This window comes from Tamandua tetradactyla, chromosome 9, assembly GCF_023851605.1.
Source record: "Tamandua tetradactyla isolate mTamTet1 chromosome 9, mTamTet1.pri, whole genome shotgun sequence".
NCBI classification, from domain to species: Eukaryota; Metazoa; Chordata; class Mammalia; order Pilosa; family Myrmecophagidae; genus Tamandua; species Tamandua tetradactyla.
Window position 1 is genome coordinate 39,155,997 of NC_135335.1, and position 23,298 is coordinate 39,179,294.

General features: G+C 36.5%; 1 protein-coding gene across 10 annotated transcripts in view; it reads right to left on the minus strand.

The window, feature by feature from the left end:
* Window positions 1-23,298, minus strand: part of FANCD2 (FA complementation group D2) — a 134,934-nt gene that overhangs the window by 103,199 nt on the left and 8,437 nt on the right. For 8 of the 10 annotated variants that reach the window (XR_013157781.1, XM_077116574.1, XM_077116572.1 and 5 more), the window contains 7 exons: window positions 23,119-23,197; window positions 22,111-22,235; window positions 6,888-6,975; window positions 6,227-6,331; window positions 5,616-5,716; window positions 5,181-5,286; window positions 4,915-4,950 (listed from right to left, as the gene is read on the minus strand). Coding sequence is in view for 8 of the 10 variants with exons in the window: in XM_077116574.1 (XP_076972689.1) it covers window positions 4,915-4,950; window positions 5,181-5,286; window positions 5,616-5,716; window positions 6,227-6,331; window positions 6,888-6,975; window positions 22,111-22,235; window positions 23,119-23,197 (640 nt within the window). In the remaining 2 variants the exon portion in view is untranslated. Of the gene's footprint in view, window positions 1-4,914; window positions 4,951-5,180; window positions 5,287-5,615; window positions 5,717-6,226; window positions 6,332-6,887; window positions 6,976-7,265; window positions 7,309-22,110; window positions 22,236-23,118; window positions 23,198-23,298 lie in introns of those variants that run through there. The other 2 variants (XR_013157782.1, XM_077116580.1) reach the window with 2 other exon arrangements.

The window sequence follows — 23,298 nt, forward strand, 5'->3', positions numbered from 1 at the left end:
AAAAACAGCCAACCAAGACTTCTATATCCAGCAAAATTGTCCTTCAAAAATGAGGAAGAAATTAAAACATTCTCAGACAAAAAGTCACTGAGAGAATTTGTGACCAAGAGACCAGCTCTGCAAGAAATACTAAAGGGAGCACTAGAGTCAGATACGAAAAGACAGAAGAGAGAGGTATGGAGAAGAGTGTAGAAAGAAGGAAAGTCAGATATGATAGATATAATACAAAAGGCAAAATGGTAGAGGAAAATATTTTCCAAACAGTAATAACACTAAATGTTAATGGACTGAATTCCCCAATCAAAAGACATAGACTGACAGAATGGATTAAAAAAACAATAGATTAAAGACATAGACTGGCAGAATGGATTAAAAAACCTTCTATATGCTGTCTACAGGAAACACATCTTAGACCCAAAGATAAACATAGGTTGAAAGTGAAAGGTTGGGAAAAGATATTTCATGCAAATAACAACCAGAAAAGAGCAGGAGTGGCTATACTAATATCCAACAAATTAGACTTCAAATGTAAAACAATTAAAAGAGACAAAGAAGGACACTATATACTAATAAAAGGAACAATTAAACAAGAAGACATAACAATCATAAATATTTACGCACCGAACCAGAATGCCCCAAATACGTGAGGAATACACTGCAAACACTGAAAAGGGAAATAGACACATATACCATAATTGTTGGAGACTTCAATTCACCACTCTCATCAATGGACAGAACATCTAGACAGAGGATCAATAAAGAAATAGAGAATCTGAATATTACAATAAATGAGCTACACTTAACAGACATTTATAGGACATTACATCCCACAACAGCAGGATACACCTTTTTCTCAAGTGCTCATGGATCATTCTCAAAGACAGACCACATGCTGGGTCACAAAGCAAGGCTTAACATATTTAAAAAGATTGAAATCATACACAACACTTTCTCGGACCATAAAGGAATGAAGATGGAAATCAATAATAGGCGGGGTGCCAGAAAATTCACAAATACATGGAGGCTCAACAACACACTCTTAAACAACAAGTGGGTCAAAGAAGAAATTGCAAGAGAAATTAGTAAATACCTCGAGGCGAATGAAAATGAAAACACAACATATCAAAACTTATGGGACGCAGCAAAGGCAGTGCTAAGAGGGAAATTTATTGCCCTAAATGCCTATATCAGAAAAGAAGAAAAGGCAAAAATGCAGGAATTAACTGTCCACTTGGAAGAACTGGAGAAACAACAGCAAACTAATCCCAAAGCAAGCGAAAGGAAAGAAATAACAAAGATTAGAGCAGAAATAAATGAAATTGAAAACATGAAAACAATAGAGAAAATCAATAAGACCAGAAGTTGGTTCTATGAGAAAATCAATAAGATTGATGGGCCCTTATCAACATTGACAAAAAGAAGAAGAGAGAGGATGCAAATAAATAAGATCAGGAATGGAAGAGGAGACATAACTACTGACCTCACAGAAATAAAGGAGGTAATAACAGGATACTATGAACAACTTTATGCTAATAAATACAACAATTTAGATGAAATGGACGGGTTCCTGGAAAGACATGAACAACCAACTTTGACCCAAGAAGAAATAGATGACCTCAACAAACTAATCACAAGTAAAGAAATTGAATTAGTCATTCAAAAGCTTCCTAAAACGAAAAGTCCAGGACCAGATGGCTTCACATGTGAATTCTATCAAACATTCCAGAAAGAATTAGTACCAACTCTCCTCAAACTCTTCAAAAAAATCGAAGTGGAGGGAAAACTACCTAATTCATTTTACGAAGCCAACATCACCCTCATACCAAAACCAGGCAAAGATATTACAAAAAAAGAAAACTACAGACCAATCTCTCTAATAAATATAGATGCAAAAATCCTCAATAAAATTCTAGCAAATCGTATCCACCAACACATTAAAAGAATTATACATCATGACCAAGTAGGATTCATCCCAGGTATGCAAGGATGGTTCAACATAAGAAAATCAATTAATATAATACACCATATCAACAAATCAAAGCAGAAAAATCATATAATCATCTCAATTGATGCAGAGAAGGCATGTGACAAGATTCAACATCCTTTCCTGTTGAAAACACTTCAAAAGATAGGAATACAAGGGAACTTCCTTAAAATGATAGAGGGAATAGATGAAAAACCCACAGCTAATATCATCCTCAATGGGGAAACACTGAAAACTTTCCCCCTAAGATCAGGAACAAGACAAGGATGTCCACTATCACCATTATTATTCAACATTGTGTTGGAGATTCTAGCCAGAGCAATTAGACAAGAAAAAGAAATACAAGGCATCAAAATTGGAAAGGAAGAAGTAAAACTATCACTGTTTGCAGATGATATAATACTATACGTCGAAAACCCGGAAAAATCCACAACAAAACTACTAGAGCTAATAAATGAGTACAGCAAAGTAGCAGGTTACAAGATCAACACTCAAAAATCTGTAGCATTTCTATACACTAGTAATGAACAAGCTGAGGGGGAAATCAAGAAACGAATCCCATTTACAATTGCAACTAAAAGAATAAAATACCTAGGAATAAATTTAACTAAAGAGACAAAAAACCTATATAAAGAAAACTACAAAAAACTGCTAAAAGAAATCACAGAAGACCTAAATAGATGGAAGGGCATACCGTGTTCATGGATTGGAAGACTAAATATAGTTAAGATGTCAATCCTACCTAAACTGATTTACAGATTCAATGCAATACCAATCAAAATCCCAACAACTTATTTTTCAGAAATACAAAAACCAATAAGCAAATTTACCTGGAAGGGCAGGATGCCCCGAATTGCCAAAAACATCTTGAGGAAAAAAAACGAAGCTGGAGGTTTTGCACTGCCTGACTTTAAGGCATATTATGAAGCCACATTGGTCAAAACAGCATGGTACTGGCATAAAGATAGATATATCGACCAATGGAATCGAATAGAGTGCTCAGATATAGACCCTCTCATCTATGGACATTTGATCTTTGATAAGGCAGTCAAGCCAACTCACCTGGGACAGAACAGTCTCTTCAATAAATGGTGCCTAGAGAACTGGATATCCATATGCAAAAGAATGAAAGAAGACCCATATCTCACACTCTATACAAAAGTTAACTCAAAATGGATCAAAGATCTAAACATTAGGTCTAAGACCATAAAACAGTTAGAGGAAAATGTAGGGAGATATCTTATGAAACTTACAATTGGAGGCGGTTTTATGGACCTTAAACCTAAAGCAAGAGCACTGAAGAAGGAAATAAATAAATGGGAGTGCCTCAAAATTAAACACTTTTGTGCATCAAAGAACTTCATCAAGAAAGTAGAAAGACAGCCTACACAATGGGAGACAATATTTGGAAACGACATATCAGATAAAGGTCTAGTATCCAGAATTTATAAAGAGATTGTTCAACTCAACAACAAAAAGACAGCCAACCCAATTACAAAATGGGAAAAAGACTTGAACAGACACCTCTCAGAAGAGGAAATACAAATGGCCAAAAGGCACATGAAGAGATGCTCAATGTCCCTGGCCATTAGAGAAATGCAAATCAAAACCACAATGAGATATCATCTCACACCCACCAGAATGGCCATTATCAACAAAACAGAAAATGACAAGTGCTGGAGAGGATGCGGAGAAAGAGGCACACTTATCCACTGTTGATGGGAATGTCAAATGGTGCAACCACTGTGGAAGGCAGTTTGGCGGTTCCTCAAAAAGCTGAATATAGAATTGCCATATGACCCAGCAATACCATTGCTGGGAATCTACTCAAAGGAATTAAGGGCAAAAACTCAAACGGACATTTGCACACCAATGTTTATAGCAGCGTTATTTACAATTGCAAAGAGATGGAAACAGCCAAAATGTCCATCAACAGAAGAATGGCTAAACAAACTGTGGTATATACATACGATGGAATATTATGCAGCTTTAAGACAGGATAAACTTATGAAGCATGTAATAACATGGATGGACCTAGAGAACATTATGCTGAGTGAGTCTAGCCAAAAACTAAAGCACAAATACTGTATGGTCCCACTGATGTGAACGGACATTCGAGAATAAACTTGGAATATGTCACTGGTAACAGAGTCCAGCTGGAGTTAGAAACAGGGTAAGATAATGGGTAATTGGAGTTGAAGGGATACAGACTGTGCAACAGGACTAGATACAAAAACTCAAAACTGGACAGCACAATAATACCTAATTGTAAAGTAATCATGTTAAAACACTGAATGAAGCTGCATCTGAGCTATAGGTTTTTTGTTTGTTTGTTGTTTGTCTGTTTGTTTGTTTGTTTTTACTATTATTATTACTTTTATTTCTTTTCTCTACACTAACATTCTATATCTTTTTCTGGTGTGTTGCTAGTTCTTCTAAACCGATGCAAATGTACTAAGAAACGATGATCATGCATCTATGTGATGATGTTAAGAATTACTGATTGCATATGTAGAATGGTATGATTTCTAAATGTTGGGTTAATTTCTTTTTTTTTTTTTCCGTTAATAAAAAAAATGTCATTATCTTGACAATTCAGCAGGGGTGGGAGGTAGGGCAAAAGGACAATGAGAGGAAATCTGATTCATATGTAAGGTGACTTTTAAGACCTTCATTTCATGAGATTTGGTTTCTTTGACTGTGACTCGACATAACTATTTGGAATGTTAGTATTTCCCTTTATGGATAGGTTAAGCTTATTTTATTGGCAGATTAAATGAGTAGGGGCAGACCATCTGGCAAGTCACTGCCTTAAGATCATCTCCAAATGGCTAATGCTTATTAGAGCTGCTACAGAAGGCTAGAGGGAGAGAGAAAAAGCAAGAAAGGAAAAAATCACTAATTTCAAGTCTGCAATGCATGAACATTACCTTGTGATCGGATCCTGAGGTAGTGTTTTCAATTGCCTGGAAAAACAAGGGTCACAAAAATAACAGAACACATCATGGAACACTTTTTGCCTTGTTGAATGCCCTATTCTCTTATTGTAGAGCCAATTCACCCATCTGTTAACCATCACCAATCATTTCTACTTGAATGAATTTCATGATTTTTATTTCAATCTACCTTTATTTATATACCTGTTACTGTCACCCATTAGGTCCATAATGCACAGAGATCCAAAAACCTCACTCACCTTAATCCATGCTTCTGAAACGGTTTTCTCATATCTAACAGCTGACTTTACAACATCAAAGAGGAGAATAACACAGTCCTGACTGCTGCTTTCTTGATTTGAAGAACTACAAGTAGCAGGGGGAAAGATTATTCTTCCATTTAGAGAAAAAACTTGAAAGACCGGAGTTTCTGCATACCAGTCACATGCCCTGAAGCAAATTACCACCTCATTTGGAAAATGAATAACAAATTTATACTATGGTAAAAAATCTGAATAGCTGAGAAAATATATATAATAAAGATTCAACGAACTATACAGCATTATATGAATTTAATATTTCTACATTAATTATACCTATCATTATTAAGCTCTAACTTTTCTGGCTTTAGGGTGAATATCAGAAAATTTTCTTTGCATGAAAAATGGGGTGACAACTGTTAATGAGCTCTATACCTTATTTTTCCTTTACTTTTCAACTTGCTTTGGGAAGCCTGCAACTGTGATGGCAGAATACAATGTTGCAGATCCAACTTCTCTCGAAGCTCAGAAATTACCTGCAGAAAGTAAATATTAGCTACATTTCTATTCATTCATGGTAGCCAGACACAGTCCATTCTCTAAATAGGAGAAGCAAAACAACCTCCTGAAAGACCAAGGAAGAGGAATTATTAAACATACGTCAGGCATTTTGAAAAAGAGCTTGCGAGAATAGCTGATGTAAGTATACTGTATCACACTCTTCAAAATTCCAAATATTTCTGAAGATATTACATAGAAATAGCACATATAACCAGTAGAGGCTCTTACAGCACAATGAATCTGACTAGTAGCTCCATTCTTTCTTAGTGCTGTCTGGATTTGTCAGCATTATCAATTAGCCTGGAGGATAAGGAAGAGCAACTAGAATATATTAATTTAAATCATTTAAATTGATGAATAAATAAATAATATATACTGAGGAAGATTTATTTTTGGCTGCTAAGTTTCACTAGAGCACCACTGCCATTCTCTCTATGCTCAAGGATGTAATGCCCTACAATCGTTGGTGGAAAATAACAGGATACCTCTACTGCATCCGTGCTTGTCAGGGTGTGAAGAATGAACTTGACTATCACAGGTAAATCTTCCAGTCTAACAGCTGACAGCTTACCCATTACTAACTGGCGGACCTAAAAATGAAAAGCATGAAAACCTTAAATATTTCCATGTCAGTACTTCAATCTCCTTCTGGCTTGTTAGGAAAAATTTTTTAAATCATGTTCCTTATTCACTTTTTCCAACTGTAATTTAGAAAGAAACATACCTCATTTTATTTTTTCCCAAATTAAAAGCTTTCAACTATTAATGTCACAGTTTCTTAAAAAACTGACAGGTAATTTATATAAAACAGTGTTATTATCTTCTTTTCAAGTCTAAATTCTCCACTGGTAAAGGAAAGCATAAAAAATTATTATTTCTATGGTGAACAGTTTGCAAATATTCAGGTATTACAGATTTCCTCTGAAAATTTATTGATTAAAACAGGTCAGTGAATCTATTAAGGTATGGCACATGAAACTCATCAAAATGAAAAGAAAAACACCTATATTTTAATCAAATATATCATTCAGTACAGATTTAAAATAAAATTTTCATACATACAATCTCTCCCAAAGGTTTTGACTGACTGACATTAATTCCAAGAGGTCAGAAAGCTGGCTCTTTCTGGAGAGCAATCTTTCCTACCTTCGACAGGAGCTTTCGGTCAAGTTGGAGGCTGGAAAGGACATCCAAGATTGGGACAGTGAGTGGGGTACTCGTCATTAATAGTTCACTATAAATGGTAGAAAGAAAAAGAAAAAAGATGTGCAACAGTTTAAAAAAAAAATACTTTTATTGAGATATCTTCAGGCACAATACAGCCCATCCAAAGTATACAATCAGTGGCTCACAATATCATCACATAGTTGTGTATTCATCAACATGATCATTTTGTGAACATTTGCATCACTCCAGAAAAAGAAAAAAACCTATACATCCTATACCCCTTACCCCTCCTCTCATTGACACTAGTGTATTGCAAACTATCCAATTTTTTTTAACCCCTTATACCCCCCGATTATGTATTTACTTTTTGTCCTCATGTTTTCAGTCATCTGTCCGTATCCTAGATAAAGAAAGCATCAGACACAAGGTTTTCACCATCACATGGTCACATTGTAAAAACTATACAACTATACAATCATCTTCAAGAATCGATGCTACTAGTATACAGTTCAACAGTTTCAGGTATTTTCCTCTAGCCACTCCAATACATAATAAACTAAAAAGGGATATCTGCATAATGTATAAGATTAATCTCCAAGATAACCTCTCTACTCTGAAATCTCTCAGCCACTGAAACTTTATTTTATCTCATTTCTCTCTTCCCCCTTTGGTCAAGAAGGCTTTCTCAATTCCATAATGCCAAGTCCCGGCTCATCTCTGGAAGTTATGTCCCATGTTGCCAGGGAGATTTATACACCTAAGATTCACAACCTACACAGGTAGAAGGACAGTGAGTTCACCTGCTGACTTGGCTTAGAAAGAGCGGTCACATTTGAGCAACAAAAGAGGTTATCTGGGGGTGACTCTTAGGCATACTTACAAGCAGGCTTAGCTTCTCCTTTGCAGGAATAAGTTTCATAGGGGAGAGGCCCAAGGTTGAGAACTCAGCCTATTATATCGGTTGTCCCCAAAGCTTGCAAGAATACCATGAATTTCCCGAGTAGGGAAGTTTAGTATTTCCTCCTTTCCCCCCGAGTCCCCCAAAGGGATTTTTCAAATACTTTTTTATTCTCTGCCCAAATTACTCTGGGATGTACTGGAGCATCACACTAACCTGTACAAACCAAGAAGATCTTACTCCGTATTCGAGATTCCATGCAATTATGGTGCTCAAATAAGCTGACCATACAAGTTATGTGCAACAGCTTTAACAGGATTAGGCAGATAACTCAAGAATATTGCTCATTAGAATATGGAAAGGGAAGATATACTTAGCTCCCATTAAATCATTGTTTATAGTATGCTTAATTCCCAACTGTTTTGGTTATAAAAAATAATACATGCTTATAATAAAAAATTCAAATGATAAAGTAGAAATTAGAAGCATCTCCCCACCATCCCCACTACTAAATAACCAATATTTGACAATTTAACATATATCCTTGCTGAAAAAAGGAAAAAGAAAACCTAAAATGGTTATGATAAGTGTGATAAATATGAGAGATGTGCAGGGTGTTGCACAAGCACAGAGTGGTGAGAAGGCTGGTGACAGATTCTAGGAGGAGGTTACACAAAAGGACAAGATGGGGCCCAGCTGTGATCAAGATGGCAGAAAGAGACACTTCAGGGCTCCATGCCTCTCAAAGCTTTGAACAACCAGCAAGAATTTGCAGAATGCTTTCCAAAAGCTACAGAAAACAGGTAAAGGATTCAGTAAAAGGGCAAGGACTAAATTTAAAAAAAAAAACAATTTAAAAGTGCTAGGATCTGAGCCAAGATGGCCAGCTTAGTGAGGTATGGGATTTACCCATGTCATCTGTTCGTCCTCCAGAGCAGCTAGTAAATAGCCAGGAAACAGCACTGAACAACTGTCTGGCGCCACACCAGTGACCAGACTCAGGACCCAGGACCGTGAGTCCCCCAAGCTGCAATGGCCAGCATCCCTTCCCTACAGGCTGCTTCCCAGAGGGGAAAGGAAAGAGACTTTGCTGGTCTCTAGTAAAAACTTTACTAGTTTACTAGTAGCAGGGGCTGAGTGCAACCAAGCTCCAATTGTGGCATTAATTAACAAATTCTGACTACTAAAAATTGGCCCCCAGCTCAGCTGAATCTGGAATAAAAGCTGAGATTGCTAGCTTTATTATTTTTTTAACTAATAAATTAATTTTTTATCACATAGTTGTATATTTCTCATCATCATTTCCCAGAACATTTGCATCAATTCAGAAAAAGAAATAAAAAGAAAACAGAAAAAAATATATACACACTATACCCCCCACCACTCCCACTCACCAACCACCAGCATTTCAATCTACTAAATTTATTTTAACATTTGTTCCCCCTATTATTGATCCATCTTCAATCCCATGTTTTACTCATCTGTCCATAAGGTAGACAAAAGCGTTAGACACAAGGCCCTCACAATCACACACTCACAGTGAAGGCTATATCATTATACAATCATCTTCAAGAAGCATGGCTACTGGAACACAGCTCTACATTTTCAGACAGTTCCCTCCAGCCTCTCTGTTACACCTTAACTAAAAAGGTGATATCTATTTAAAGTGTAAGAATAACCTCCAGGATAACCTCTTGACTCCATTTGAAATCTCTCAGCCATTGGCACTTTATTTTGTCTCATTTCCCTCTTCCCCCTTTTGGTCGAGAAGGTTTTCTCAATCCCTTGATGCTGAGTCCCAGCTCCTTCTAGGATTTCTGTCCCAAATTGCCAGGAAGGTCCACACCCCTGGGAGTCATGTCCCACACAGAGAGGGGAAAGGCAGTGAGTTTGCTTGTTGTGTTAGCTGAGAGAGAAAAGCCACATCTGAGCAACAGAAGAGATTCTCTGGGGGTGACACTTGGGCCTAATTTTAAGTAGGCTTAACCTATCCTTTGCGGGGTTAAGTTTCATGTGAACAAACCCCAAGATTGGGGGCTCAGCCTAATGCTTTGGTTGTCCCCATTGCTTGTGAGAATATCAAGAATTCTCCACTTGGAGAAGGTGAAGAGGTTGCTGATTTTTACCTTGACGCAGAGTGGGCAGGGTGTATGGAAAAAAAACACAGGTTTTTTTGGACCAGACAGCACAAAATACTAGAAAGGGTCTGGGCCCTGAAGGAAGAGAGGGGGCAGATGGGACCTGGAGATACAAAGAGCAATGCACCAACTTAAGCTCTTGATTTATGCGAGGAATGGGGGTCCTGCTCTGAAAAGGATTTTTTTTCCTTTTCTTTCTTCTGGCTGTGTTTCTACGGCTTGACTGCTCTTCGGATACAACTGTAAGGCCTCTCAGGCTCCAAATGCCCCAGGCAAGGGCGGAATCGTGCTTGTCTGAGAGCTTGTCTGAGAGCTTGTCTAGAGGCTGTGCCTTCCCCAGGAGAGGGGTGGAGCCCAGCTCAGGTGAAATCACTCCCTCAAGGAATTCAGACACCACCCCCACCCCCACCCCCCACAACCCAGCATCTGGAAAACTGAAGTGATTAAAGCCAGCCTACAATCTCACCTCTGTCTCACTACACCCGCAGCCAGGCGAGTCTACTGAAGGAAAAGGTACCGCATCACCTTATGCTGGTGGGATCTGCAGACAGAAAAGCACCACGTACTGGTCTGGATAGGAAAAACACAGAGTCTAGAGGCTTCCTAGGAAAGTCTTTCAACCTGCTGGGTCTCACCCTCAGGGAAAACTAATGCAGGTGACTCATTTCTCCTGACAGGAGGCAAGTTTGGTCTGGGAAAATCTGACTGGGGTATATAATACCTAAATAGATCCTCCTAAGGGGGAAAAAAAAAAAGGCACCATACAGGCAGAGTAAGAAACAAGAACTGAAAAATGATGATCTGTGAAACAAAACCTAAGGTAGAGGTCTAGAATAAGCTGAACTGAATGTCAAAGAACAGATAGACAATAAAGTCATCCAGCAAGAAAATCCTAGGTAAAAAAGTGGAAATAATCTCCAAATTAAACTAACTAAGGAAATTAAATGCCAAGACACCAGCCCAAAAAAAAAAAAAATCATACTAGGAAAATTTAGACATGTCCCAGTCAAAGGAACAAACCAGCAATTCAAATTAGATACAGGAGTTGAAACAATTGATTCAGAATGTTTGAACAGACATGGAAAACCTCATCAAAAGTCAAATCAACGAATTGAGGAAGAATATAAAGAAGGCAAGGGACAAACAAAAATAAGAAATCGAGAGTCTGAAAAAACAAATCACAGAATTTATGGGAATGAAAGGCACAGTAGAAGAGATGAAAAAAACAAACAGAAACCTACAGTGCTAGATTTCGAGAGGCAGAACACAGGATTAGTGAACTGGAGGACAGGACATCTGAAAATCTGACAAGCAAAAGAAAATACAGGGAAAAGAATGGAAAAACATGACCAGGGACTCAGGGAATTGAATGACAACATGAAACCCATGAATATATGTGTTGTGGGTGTCTCAGAACCCCTTCTCAGAATGAGAAGAGAAGGGAAAAGGAAGAGAAAAACTAATGGAGGAAATTATCACTGAAAATTTCCCAACTCTTATGAAAGACTTAAAATTACAGATCCAAGAAATGCAGCGTACCCCAAATAGAATAGATCCAAATAGACGTACTCCAAGACATTTACTAATCAGAATGTCAGAAGGCAAAGAGAAAGAGAGAATCTTAAAAGCAGCAAGAGAAAAGCAATCCATCACATACAAGGGAAACCCAATAAGACTATGCATAGATTTCTCAGCAGAAACCATGAAGGTGAGAAGAGAGTAGTATAATATATTAAAGATACTAAAAGAGAAAAAATTTCCAATCAAGAATTCGATATCCAGCAAAACTGTCCTTCAAAAATGAGGGGGGAGATAAAACATTTCCAGACAAAAAATCACTGACTGTGTTACCAAGAGACTGGCTCTGCAAGAAATACTAAAGGGAGCACAAGCGACAGATAGGAAAAAACAGGAGTGACAGGTGGAGAAGAGTATAGAAATGAAGACTATCAGTAAAGGTAAGAAGAAGAAAAATTAGATATGACATTTAAAATCCAAAAGGCAAAATGGTAAAAAAAAGTACTGTCCTTACAGTAATAACACTAAATGTTAATGGAATAAACTCCCCAATCAAAAGATACAGACTGGCAGAAGGGATTAAAAAACAGGACCCATCAATATGCTGTCTACAGGAGACACGTCTTAAACCCAAGGATAAACATAGGTTGAAATTGAAAGCTTGAGAAAAGATATTTCATGCAAACAACAATCAGAAAAGCGTAGGAGTAAACTATACTAATATCCAACAAATTAGACTTCAAATGAAAAACAAAAGAGACAAAGAAGGACACTATGTATTAATAAAAGGAACGATTCAACAAGAAGACATAACTATCATAAATATTTATGCATGAGCCAGAGTGCTCCAAAATACATGAGGCAACCCTGAAAAGAGAAATAGACACATCTACCATAATAGTTGAAGACTTCAATTCCCCACTCTCATCAATGGACAGAACGTCTAGACAGAGGATCAATAAAGAAACTGAGAATAATTGAATAATACAATAAATGAACTAGACTTAGACATTTGTAGAGCATTATATCCCAAAACTACAGGATATATGTTTTATTCAAATTCTCATGGATCATTCTCAAGGATAGACCATATACTGGATCACAAAGAAAGTCTCAATAAATTTAAAAAGATTGAAATCATACAAAACACTTTCTTGGATCAAAAAGGAATGAAGTAGGAAATCAATAACAGGCAGAGGGCCAGAAAATTCACAAATATATGGAGGCTCAAACAACACACTCTTAAACAAACTAGGAAGAAATTACAAGAGAAATCAGTAAATATCTCAAGGCAAATGAAATATATCAAAACTTATGGGATGTAGCAAAGGCACTGCTAAGAGGGAAATTTCTTGCCCTAAATGCTTATATCAAAAAAAGAAGAAAGAGCAAAAATCAAGGAATTAACTGTTCACTTGGAAGAACTAGAGAAAGAACAGCAAACTAACCCCAAAGCAAGCAAAAGGAAACAAGAGGGGCGGGCCACAGTGGCTCAGCAGGCAAGAATGCTTGCCTGCCATGCCAGAGGACCCAGGTTCGATTGCCGGTGCCTGCCCATGTAAAAAAAAAAGAAAGAAAGAAACAGAGAATTTGAACAATACAATAAATGAGCTAGACTTAATAGACATTTATAGAACATTACACCCCACAGCAGCAGGATATACTTTTTTCTCAAGTGATCATGGATCATTCTCAAGGATAGACCTTAAGCTAGGTCACAAAGCGAGTCTCAACAAATTAAAAAAAAAAATGAAATCACACAAAACACTTTCTCAGATCATAAAGGAATGATGTTGGAAATCAATAACAGGCAGAGGGCAAGAAAATTCACAAATATATGGAGGCGAAACAACACACTCTTAAACAACCAGTGGGTCAAGGAAGAAATTGCAAGAGAAATCAGTAAATATCTAGAGGAAAATGAAAATGAAAATACAACATATCAAAATTTATGGGATGCAGCAAAGGCAGTGCTAAGAGGGAAATTTATCACCCTAAATGCCTATATCAAAAAAGAAGAAAGAGCAAAAATCAAGGAATTAACTGTCCACTTGGAAGAACTAGAGAAAGAATAGCAAACTAACCCCAAAGCAAGCAAAAGGAAAGAAATAACGAAGATTAGAGCAGAAATAAATGAAATTGAAAACATGAAAACAATTGAGAAAATCAACAAAACCAGAAGCTGGTTCTCTGAGAAAATCAATAAGATTGCTGAACCCTTAGCAAGATTGACAAAAAGAAGACAGAGGTTGCAAATAAATAAGATCAGAAATGGAAGAGGAGACACAACCACTGACACCACAGAAATAAAGGAAGTAATGACAGGATACTATGTACAACTTTATGCCAATAAACACGACAATGTAGATGAAATGGACAACTGTTCTAGTTTGCTAGCTGCCGGCATGCAACACACCAGAGATGGATTGGCTTTTAATCAAAGGGGATTTATTTTGTTGGTTCTTCAGAGGAAAGGCAGCTAACTTTCCACTGAGGTTCTTTCTTACGTGGAAGGCACAAGATGGTCTCTGCTGGTCTTCTCTCCAGGCCCCTGGGTTCCAACAATTTTCCCCGGGGTGATTTCTTTCTCCATCTCCAAAGGCCTGGGCTGAGCTGCAAGTGCTGAGATGAGGAATGCCAAGCTGCTTAGGATGTGCTACATTGCGTTCTCTCATTTAAGCACCAGCCAATTAAGTCAAACATCACTTATTGCAGCAGACACACCTCCCAGCTGACTGCAGATGTAATTAGCAACAGATGAGGTTCACGTACCATTGGCTTATGTCCGCAGCAACAAGACTAGGTATGCTCAACTGGCCAAGTTGACAACTGAATCTAACTAACACAACAACTTCCTACAGAGGCATGGACAACCAATACTGACTCAAGAAGAAATAGATGACCTCAACAAACCAATCACAAGTAAAGAAACTGAACCAGTCATTAAGAAGCTCCGCAAAAAGAAAAGTCCAGGACCAGATGGCTTCACATGTGAATTCTACCAAACATTTAAGAAATAATTAGTACCAATCCTGCTTAAACTCTTCAAAAAAATTGAAGAGGAGGGAAGGCTACTTAACTCATTCTATGAAGCCAACATCACCCTCACACCAAAGCCAGAAAAAAAATTCTACAAGAAAATAAAATTACAGACCAGTCTCTCTAATGAATATAGATGCAAAAATCCTCAACAAAATTCTTGCAAATTGAATCTAGCAGCACACTAAAAGAACTATACACTACAACCAAGTAAGATTCATCGCAGGCATGCAAGGATGGTTCAACATAAGAAAATCAATTAATGTAATACACCATATCAACAAATGAGAGCAGAAAAACCACATGTTCATCTCAATTGATGCAGAAAAGGCATTTGACAAAATTCAACATCCTTTCTTGCTGAAAAACACTTCAAAGGACAGGAATAGACGGGAACTTCCTTAAAATGATAAAGGGAATATATGAAAAAACCAAAACTAACATCATCCTCAACGGGGAAAAACTGAAAACTTTCCCCCTAAGATCAGGAACAAGACAAGGATGTCCACTATCACCACTGTTATTCAACATTGTGTTGGAAGTTCTAGTAAGAGCAATTAGACAAGAAAAAGAAATACAAGGCATCAAAATTGGAAACGAAGAAGCAAAACTCTCACCATTTGCAGATCATATGATACTATATGTCGAAAACCCCAAAAAATCCACAGAAAACTACTAGAGCTAATAAATGAGTACAGCAAAGTGGCAGGTTACAAGATCAACACTCAAAAGTCTGTAGTGCTTCTATACACTAGTAATGAACAATCTGAGGGGGAAATCATGAAAAAATTTAATTTACAATTGCAACCAAAAGAATAAAATATTTAGGAATAAATTTAACTAAAGAGACAAAAGACCTATACAGAGAAAACTATAAGAAATTTTTAAAAGAAATTACAGAAGGCCTAAATAAATGGAAGGGGATACCATGTTCATGGATTGGAAGACTAAATATAGTTAAGAAGTCAATTCTACCTAAATTGATTTACAGATTCAATGCAATACCAATTAAAATCCCAACAACTTACTTTTCAGAAATAGAAAAACTAATAACCAAATTTATCTGGAAGGGCAGGGTGCCCCGAATAGCTAAAGTATCCTGAGAAAGAAAAATGAAGTCAGAAATCTCACGCTACCTGACTTTAAGGTGTATTACGAAGCTACAGTGGTCAAAACAGCATGATACTGCCATAAAGATAGATATATTGACCAATGGACTCAAATAGAGTGTTCAGATACAATCCTCTCATCTATGGGCAATTGATCTTTGGCAGTCAAGCCAACTCACCTGGAACAGAACAGTCTCTTCAATAAATGGTGCTTGGAGAACTGGATACCTACATGCAAAAGAATGAAAGAGGATCCATATCTCACACCTTATACAAAAATTAACTCAAAATGGATCAAAGAATATTAATGAAACAAATTAGCTCCCAAAATGCCCCTATTCTGTCTCAACTCCAGGAACCAACATGACTCATTAGACTCCTGTTGATTAAAAATGTTAAAGCACAAAAAAAAAAAAAGAAAAAATGCATCAAAGACCTAAACATTAGATCTAAGACCATAAAACTGTTAGAAGAAAATGTAGGGAAATATCTTATAAATCTTATAATAGGAGGCGGTTTCCTAGACCTTACACCCAAAGCATGAGCACTGAAGAAAGAAAGAAAGAAATGGGAACTCCTCAGAATTAAACACTTTTGTGCATCAAAGAACTTCGCCAAGAAAGTAAAAAGACAGCCTACACAATGGAAGAAACAATATATCAGATAAAGGTCTAGTATCCAGAATATAGAGAGATTGTTCAACTCAACAACAAAAAGACAGACAACCCAATTACAAAATGGGAAAAAGACTTGAACAGACACTTCTCAGAAGAGGAAATACAAATGGCCAAAAGGAACATAAAAAGATGGTCAACTTCCCTGGCTATTAGGGAAATGCAAATCAAAACACAATGAGATATCATCTCACACCCACCAGAATGTCCATTATCAATAAAACAGAAAACAACAAGTGCTGGAGAGGATGTGGAGAAAGAGGCACACTTATCCACTGTTGGTGGGAATGTCAAATGGTACAACCACTGTGGAAGGTAGTTTGGTGGTCCTCAGGAAGCTAAGTATAGAATTGTCATATGACCCAACAATACCATTGTAGGTATATACTCAGAGGACATGAGGGCAAAGACACAAATGGACATTTGCACACCAATGTTTATAGCAGCATTATTTACAATTGCGAAGAGATGTAAACAGCCCAAAGGTCCATCAACAGACAAGTAGCTAAACAAACTGTGGTATTATATACATACAATGGAATATTATGCAGCTGTAAGACAGAATAAAGTTATGAAGTATGTAACAACATGGATGGACCTTAAGGACATTATGCTGAGTGAGATTAGCCAGAAAGAAAAGGACAAACACTATATGGTCTCACTGATACAAACTAATATTAATGAATGAACTTGGAGAATTTCAGTTAAGAACAGAGACTATCAGGAGATAGAAATAGTGTAGATATTGGGTAATTGGAACTGAAGGAATACAGATTGTGCAATGGGACTGATGGTAAACATTTAGAAATGGATAGCACAATACTACCTAACTGTAATACAATAATGTTAGAACACTGAATGAAGCTTAATGTGAGAACGATAGAGGGAGGAGGCCTAGGGACACAAATGAAATCATAAGGAAAGATATACGATATAGCCTGAGATGGTATAATCTAGGATGCCTAGAGTGTACAAAAGTGTACTAAGTGTACAAAATTAAAAATGTTTTGCATGAGGAAGAACAAAGGAAGTCAATACAGGGTGTTGAAAATAGATGGTAATTAATATTTTAAAACTTTAACTTATGTGTAAGACTAAAGCAAAAAAATGTTTATTTGGTACAAAATATTTCTTTTGACTAGTGCATTTCCTAATATAATTTATGTGGACAGCTTAATTGAACACCATAAGTACATGAAACCTCGAGTAGGGCATGAGATTTTGTAAATTTGTCCATAATGATGCCTCAATAAATCCCAGAAGGATGTGAACAGTGAATAAAAAGGTATTTGCAAAGTCCCCTTGGGGGAATGGGGAAAAAGGGGGAAAATTCAACTTCCCCAGCAGAGAATTATTGATATTCTCACAAGCAGTGGGGACAACCAAAGCAATAGGCTGAGCCTGCAATCTTGGGGTTTGTTCATATGAACTTAACCCCGCAAAGGATAAGCTAATCCTACTTAAAATTAGGTCTAAGAGTCACCCCCAAGAGATCCTCTTTTGTTGCTCAGATGTGGACTCTCTCTCAGCCAACAAGAGAAGCAAACTCACTGCCCTCCCCCTCTCTACGTGGGACATGACTCTCAGGGATGTGGACCTTCCTGGCAATGTGGGACAGAAATCCTAGAATGAGCTGGGACTTATCATCAAGGGATTGAGAAAACCTTCTCGACCAAAACGGGGAAGAGACAAAACAAAGTGTCAATGGCTGAGAGATTCCACACAGAGTCGAGAGGTTATCCTGGAGGTTATTCTTATGCATTAAATAGATATCACCTTTTTAATTAAGGCATTGTTGACATTCCTTTGTTCTTCCTCATGCAAAACATTTTTAATTTCGTACATTTAGTCACTATCATTACAGTCTAAGCATTCCTAGATTACACCATCTCAGGCTTTATTGTGTATCTTTCCTTATGATTTCATTTGTGCCCCAAGGCCTCCTCCCTCTATCATTCTCACATTCAGCTTCATTCAGTGTTCTAACATTATTGTATTACAGTTAGGTAGTTTCAATATTAGAGGGAAGTATCTGAAACTGTTTCACTGTATTCCAGTAGCCTTGATTCTTGAAGATGACTGTATAACTGTATAGCTTTGACAATGTGACTGTGTGATTCTGAAAACCATGAGGCTGACACTCCTTTATCCAGAGTATTAACAGATGAGTGAAAAAGTAAGGACAAAATAAATGAATAAATAAAGTGAAATTACTCCCCCACCCCCTACGTGGGACATGACATCCAGGGGTGAAAGTCTCCACAAAGTCTCCCCGGCAATGTGGGAGACGACTCCCAGGGATGAATCTAGACCTGGCACCGTGGGATCAACAATTCCATCCTGACCAAAAGGGGGAAAAGAAGTGTAATTAATAAAGTATCAGTGGCAAAGAGAGTTCAAATAGTCAAGAGGCTACTCTGGAGGTTGCTCTTACACAAGCTTCTGTTAGACCTTGCTACCTATCACAACCTGCCAACCCCCAACCAGGACCATTCCAGCCAATCCTAAAGAACACCTAGGGCAATATATAAGATTCCACCAGGGTTCTGTGCACTAGGGTAACTTTCCAGAAACCTACAACCTTCAGATGGGTCCCTGGTCCAGATAAGTCCTGAAACCTAACCCAGCCTCTCCAGAACATCAGATAGTTCCACCTCTCTACCCCGTATTAATGACAGACCCCTCCGATATCAAAAATTAAGAATTGCCATAGCCCAAACAATCCTAAAGAGAGGTATGGAAAGATCAAAGGTGATGGTGGAGTTATGCACAGAAGATAGGATTTAACAAATAAATATGAATGCTAAATCATTAAATTGATATCTCTTTTAGTCTCCAGTATTTTAGAGCAGCTAGAAGTAAAAACTTAAAATTGTGGAACTGTAACCCATGTCAAAGTCTGAAATATGTTCTACAGCTAATTGTGGTGCTGTGCTTTGAAATTTATAGCTTTTTTGTATATATGTTATTTTTCACAAAAAAAAGAAGGAAAAAAAGTTGATTGTGATGACAAAAAAATATTTAAGCCCTCTAGCCTCCTATATTCTGGAGAAGCTAGAAGGAAAAAATATGAGAGAATTGTATGATAGATTGTATGATGGGATCTGTTCTGTAACCACTTGTTAAAGAGTACTTTGAAAACTATTGCTTTATTTCTTTGCTTTGTATATATGTTATACTTTACAATAAAAAAAGTTGAAAAAAATTATAATGATATCCAATTCCATGGAAATTCCATTTGGTAATTTCAATATTTTGAGTTGGACTGCTTACATGTTAAGTTTTTCTTTTTACATAGGCAGGCACCAGGAAGCAAACATGTTAAGGTTTTAATAAGGTTTGAAAGCATCTTTTAAAGGTTCAGAAGTACTTTTGATATTTAAGGAATAAAAAAAGAGAGTCATTTGATGTGTCCCTGGACCAGATAAATCCTGAAACCTAGAGGGCCCAGCCTCTCCAGAAATCAGCTAGTTCTACTCCACTACCCCATATTATTGACAGCTCCTTCCAATATGAAAAAGTTAGAAAGGGCACAGCCCAAATACCCCTTAAGAGTGGGAGAAAGATCAAAGATGATGGTGGAGTCATACAGAGAAGGTAGGGTTTAACAAACAAGTATGAGCGCTAAATCATTATATTGATATTTCTTTTAGTCTCCAGTATCTTAAAGCAGCTAGAAGTAAAATCCTAAAATTGTTAAACTGTAACCCCTACCAAACTCTGAAATCTGTTCTACAAGTAATTGCTGCACTGTGCTTTGAAATTTATTGTTTTTGTATATATGTTATTTTTCACAAAAAAGAAAAAAAAAAGTTGATTGTGATAATAAAAATAATTAGTTATTCCTTCTAGCCTCCAATATTCTGGAGCAGCTAGAAGGAAAAATCTGAGATGATGGCATGGTAGCTCATAACAAATTCAGGGATCTATCCTGTAACTATTTGTTGAAGACTGTTTGAAAACTGTTGCTTTTTCTTTCTTTGCTTTGTATCTATGTTATATTATACAATTAAAAAGTTTTAGAATATATAATAATAAATAAATAATCAGGGGCAGGATAAAGGGTTAAAAAAATTGTGTAGATTGTGATACTAGTGGTCAATGAGAGGGAAGGATAAGGAACATGGGATGTAGGGTTTTTCTTTTTTTCACTTATTTTTCTGGAATGACGCAAATGTTCTAAAAAGGATCGTGGTGATGAATACACAACTATGTAATCATATTGTGAGCTACTGATTTTATACTTTATGGACTATATAATCTGTAACGATATTTCAATAAAAATATTAATTAAAAACATAACAGTGTGGTACTGGCATAGACCAATGGAATAAACTTGAGAGTTCAGAGATAATTCCATTCATCTATGGTCAGCTGATTATCATCAAGGATGCCAATGCCATTTATTGAGATGAATAATCTTCAATCAATGGTGCTAGTACAACTGGAAATATACATGCAAAAGAATGAATGTGAAGCCCTTCTTCTCACCATATTTAAAAATTAATCAAAATGGACCAACAACCTAAATATAGAGCTAATACTTTTTATAAAACTCTTAGAAGAAAACATATCTGATGAAAAAATATAATCAATAACTTAGTAAGCAATGGATTTTTAGATTTTAAATCAAAAGTACAAGCAACAAAAGTAAAAATAGATAAAATAGACTTCATCAAAATTTAAAAATTTGCATATCAAAGGCCATTATCAATAAAGTGAAAAGATAACCTATAGAAATGGAAAAAATATTTGGAAACCATATATCTGATAACGGTTTAATAGCCACAATATAGAGAGAGCTCCTACAACTCAACAACAAAAAGACAAGCTACCCAATTGAAAAATTGGCCAATTGAATAGACATGTTTCCAAAGAAGATATTCAAATGGCCAATAAGTATACAAAAACATGTTCATCAACATTAGCCATTAGAGAAATACAAATTAAGACTAGAAGATAGCACTTCAAATCCACTAGGGTGGCTATTATCAAAAATATCTTTAAAAAACAAGATTGCAGAAAAATAGGAACCCTCATACACTGTTGGTGGGGATGTGAAATAATGTAGCTGCTATGACAAACAGTTTGGCATTTCCTCAGAAAGTTAAACACAGAATTACCAAATGACCTGGCAATTCCACTCCTAGATATATACCCCAATGAACCAAAAGCAGGAACTGAGATAGATATTCATATACCAAAGTTCATCACAGCATTATTCAAAACATTCAAAAGGTGGAAGCAACACGAGTGACCATTAACAGATGAACGGACAAACAAAATGTCCGTTTTGGCTAAAAGTGTATACATTTTTAATATGTATTTTAATATGTTTATTAAAAATGTATACACTTTTAGCCATGAAAAGAAATGAAGAGCTGCTACATGCAACAACATGGATCACCTTGAAAACATCACATTAAGTGAAATAAGCTAGAGACAAAAGGGCAGAATTATGATTTTTTTATATAAATTACTTAGCATAAGCAAGTTTATAGAGACAGAAAGCAGAAAAGTGATTACCAGTTTTGGGGGGAAGAGGGAATGGGGTGTTATTACTAAATGAGTATCAGCTTACTTTGGGATGATGAAAATAGTCTGGAAATAGTGGTAAAAGCTACACAGTATTGTCAAGGTACTTAGTGTCAAAATTGTCCACTTAAAATAGATAAAATAATTTTTGTTATATATATTTTATCACAATTAAAAAAACTTTTTAAGTATAAAAAATAAAAACTTAAAAAGTCAAATACTGCTATATTTCATGCTGCAGTGATAAAGCTCCCAGACTGTACTTAGGATGGCTACTGGAGGCTTACACACCTGAGTTCTTTCCCCACTTCTGCATGCTGGGAATCCCCTAGGATCTCAGGCAGGCAGGTGAGGAAGTCATGCTGCAGGGGCACTGGCGCAATACTGAGCAGCTGCATGAATTTGGTGGTGAGGTCCTGCAGTGAATGAGATCATAAGAACTGTAGCACATTACCCAGAACAGACTTACTATGTGCATTATAGAGTTAAAATTATTTTGCATACAATATAACAACTAGGAATATACTGAAGCTCAAAGCCTACATTCAGAGATAAATGGCCCAGAAATTTTCACAGATGGGATGGTATGCAGAAAAAATTAGGGTGATTGTTACATTATGTAATAAGTCTGTCATATACTTTATGTCCCTTATTCTTCACTACCCTATGGAGGTTTTGAAAAATGTGGGGATAAGAGTTTGTCAAAGATACATAATTAATAAGTGGCAGCCCAGATATTTGGCCCAGATGTGGTCCCGAAATCCATTGTCTTCCCAATAAAGATTTAGCCTTGAAATGTCTACCAAAAATTAGTAGAATGGCTATAAGAAGTCCTGAAAACAAATGAGCCTCAAGCACTAAGCCTTAAAAAATTCAACTTTACCAAGATGCTAAATTAAAAATCAAGTGACTGCAAAAACTTCTTGAAATTTTCCTCAACAGGTAAACAAATCAAAACATTTGCACTGAATTAGGACTGTTTGGGATTTCATTGCTTTTGAAAAATAAAACATGGTGATGTCTGTACTTTGAAAAACCATTTCTTTCTAAATTTTTAATTTATTTAATAAATGATATCTATTCATCATAATCAGATCAACTTTTTTCAGGAAATTTAAAGAGTGAACAACCCATGATTCTCATATTATGAAAGCTGAAAAAGCTACTGGATAGCTGGGGAAATATGCATTTTCTATTAGGAAAAGAAAAAAGAAGAAAACCTGCAAATTCCATGGAAATTTTTAAACAAGGAAAACAAACTCTCTAAAGTCAAGAGACAGATAAAACCACAAAACCTACCTTGCCATCCACAATTCTGTCAAGCCATTTTAGTTGACTGATAATTAGTCGAGGCATGTTGAGTCCATCACTATTCTCACTGAAATATTAGGATGAGAAGACAGGGAACTGAGCCTTTCTGACTTATATAACAGCAAGTATTAATACTGTACAAAATATTTCAGCCATTAAATTAACATT